The following is a 3,226-nucleotide window of genomic DNA, read 5'->3' as shown; positions in this document are numbered from 1 at the left end:
CAGAGAGAGAGAGACAGACAGACACACACACACACACAGAGAGAGAGAGACAGACACACACACACAGAGAGAGAGAGACAGACACACACACACAGAGGCAGACAGACAGACACACACACACACACACACAGAGACACAGACAGAGACACACACACACACACACACGAATGCACACAATCCACATCACACACACACTCCACGTCACACTCACACTCACACACACCCACTCCACATCACACACACACACACACACACACACACTGCCTGCTTGATTTAAAGTGAGCAAACAGGGCAGATGACTCTATCCGATATAAGAGATTGTTCTGAGTAACATGACACTGAGAGACTAACTGTGAGTTCTGTTCCTGTTCCTCTAGACTGACGTGTTCTCTCACATTTGAATGTTCTGCAAGAACGAACACAGCAGGAAATAAATATTATGCAAATGAAAATATCTTGTCACATATACTGAAAGCACTTGATGCTTATTTCCATAGAATGAGCATATACAGTGAGCAGGGCCTGTCACACTCTAAAAAAATACAACAAAGCCCAATAAATGTGTTTGATTTGACCTCAGTTTAAAGTGCAGGTGAAGAACACACCAAAAGTCATTATTCACTGAAGACTGTCTGCCGGTCCTCTGGTTGAATGTGATTGAAGCCACACATCGCTGGTTCTTGAGTGTGTGCTGAATGCGATTGGAGAGGTTTTTCTGTGAATGATGAGCAGTATGGGCCTGTTCTGTGTGCGTTCAGTCCTCTCCTCAGCAGCGACGCTGAAGGCCAGCAGCATTCTGAGCAGTAAACCTCTGATCCAGCCCAAACCTGTGTGTGTGGCCGCGTTGCCGGTGGCTCAGAGCACCAGTCCAGCCAAAGCTCTCCTCCTGCAGAGCGTTCCCGTACCCATCCCAGCCATCGACCAGAACACCACGCCCGGTGAGACCCACCGCCGACACTGGAGCACACCACCACTGATGTACTGAGAATACAGAGCTCACCTCAAGCAGCAAACACAGCTCAGATTTAGATAGATTTGATTCTTTATGATGAGTCACACTACTCAAATATAGTTAAGTTAGTAGTGCCATTGCTTCTAACCGGTTGAATGTCAGCAGTGCTTCTGTTAGCAGCCAGCACATTTGAGTTTTGATGACTCTGTCTGTCTGTCTCCTGCAGTGGTTCTGTCTCAGTCGGTGTGTCTGGGTTCTGCTCCTGCTATTGTTAAAATGGAGCCTTTGTCTCCCAGTATGCCTCACTGCACTAGCCCCTCAGCCCCGCCCCCGAGCAAACCCATCATCCCAGCATCCAACCTGACTGGAAACAGCTGCAGTGACATCGATGTGAGTGACGCTTTCAGTAGCTGCTGTGTTTTGCCTGCTGTATACCGTAAAATATGTAGAATAATGTAGACATCTATTTATTTATTTCAATGAATAATCAGATCTTTTTAGTTACTGTCCAACAAGTCAATTCAGAAGAGAAAATAATCCAATGGAATGACGTACGTTTGTTTGTGATGCACATATTTAGTTGGATGAACTAAAACAGATGGTTGGGGAGAACCTACAGTCAGCCGGTCAATAACACCAAATAAACCCTGAGAGAGTGACCAGGACCAAAGGGGCTTTCGCACGGAGGAACCTTTTCATAGTTCCAAGAACTATTGGCGGCAGTTCCCGCTTTTTGGCGTGTTCGCACCGCAGGAACTAGGAACAGTTTCAGTTCTAGGAGCTCCGTTTGGGGGAATTAAATCAGCTCCTACTTCAGAGTAGGGTCTAAAACAGTTCTATAGGGACGTAAGTGTACGCTAATGGCCAAACGCGCACGAAACACCAGCTACCCGGCATTTTTAAATAGCCATTTAAAACCCTTTTCTCCACGAACATGGAAAACAGCGCTAACGGCATTTACCTGTTGTCTGCAGTGTTGTTCTCTTCTCAGCCTCGATGATATGTAACACTGCAAGCTGTCAGAGGAGATTTAGTCAGATTTTCATGCTCTTTCAAACGCGTAAACTGTGTGTTTACATTTCATCTCCGTTATCACGAAACCCACCACACACCACAGGGCTCCAGTTTCTCAGGAGCTCCACTCCATTTCTCAGCTCAGACCGCGACACAAACAAACTTGCTCGAGCTCAGTGAGATCCAGTGAGAAGCGTTTGAATTCGCTGCACAATGATAAGGTTGTTGTGAGATCTACTGAGAATCATTTAAATTCTGCACAGAATTCTGTGTTATAAACAGCGCTGACATACGTCAGGAAACCAGAAGCGGTAACGTGCAGTGTTGTTCTCTTCTCAGCCTCGATGATATGTAACACTGCAAGCTGTCAGAGGAGATTTAGTCAGATTTTCATGCTCTTTCAAACGCGTAAACTGTGTGTTTACATTTCATCTCCGTTATCACGAAACCCACCACACACCACAGGGCTCCAGTTTCTCAGGAGCTCCACTCCATTTCTCAGCTCAGACCGTGACACAAACAAACTTGCTCGAGCTCAGTGAGATCCAGTGAGAAGTGTTTGAATTCGCTGCACAATGATAAGGTTGTTGTGAGATCTACTGAGAATCATTTAAATTCTGCACAGAATTCTGTGTTATAAACAGCGCTGACATACGTCAGGAAACCAGAAGCGGTAACGCTAACTGTAACCGTGGTGTTGTGGTAGAAATAGTCTAATGCATTACATCATTCATTTCAGGGTTTGTACAACCTTTTGAGAGAGAATTAAGCACTTTTCAATGACTTTCAAGCATTTCGCACAACTATTTCCAGCACTTTAAAGCTCTAAAATGATCCAGTTTGAATGTTATTTTTAATGGGATGACCAAAATATACTTTGTGGTAAACAAACTCTTATGTAAAATTTAAAAAAATACATCAAATCACAATTATAACCAGTAGATGGCAGCAGAGGAGCACTTATTGGCTTATTAGTCATTCATTTCTACTTTTTCTCTATATTTTGAAATTATAAAATCACTATTATAAAATATCAAATCATAAATCAAATTTTGTCCGAATTTTACACTTTTTTGTGTATGAAGTAAGAAAAGTCACAAAGTACCTTGAAAAACAAACTTTTCTTCAATTTGCAACTAAATCACACAATCACTGAAGTTGGTCTGTTCCATATACTAGAAGAATAATGGTACATTTAATAAGAGTGGAATATATAATTTTTCTATATAAAAATTAGATTTTGCACATGTTACTGTTGTT

At 42.8% G+C, this 3,226-nt stretch overlaps 1 protein-coding gene across 4 annotated transcripts in view; it reads left to right on the top strand.

The window, feature by feature from the left end:
* LOC107726167 (cyclic AMP-dependent transcription factor ATF-6 beta-like) overlaps positions 1–3,226 on the top strand; it is a 22,342-nt gene that overhangs the window by 7,621 nt on the left and 11,495 nt on the right. For all 4 annotated transcript variants that reach the window (XM_016535686.1, XM_016535684.1, XM_016535685.1 and 1 more), the window contains exons 7-8: positions 759–938; positions 1,179–1,342. In XM_016535686.1, the coding sequence (XP_016391172.1) occupies positions 759–938; positions 1,179–1,342 (344 nt within the window). The remainder of the gene's footprint in view (positions 1–758; positions 939–1,178; positions 1,343–3,226) is intronic.

Source organism: Sinocyclocheilus rhinocerous, unplaced genomic scaffold (assembly GCF_001515625.1).
Source record: "Sinocyclocheilus rhinocerous isolate Xijiao unplaced genomic scaffold, SAMN03320098_v1.1 scaffold1628, whole genome shotgun sequence".
NCBI classification, from domain to species: Eukaryota; Metazoa; Chordata; class Actinopteri; order Cypriniformes; family Cyprinidae; genus Sinocyclocheilus; species Sinocyclocheilus rhinocerous.
This window is presented reverse-complemented; position numbering and strand designations above follow the sequence as displayed.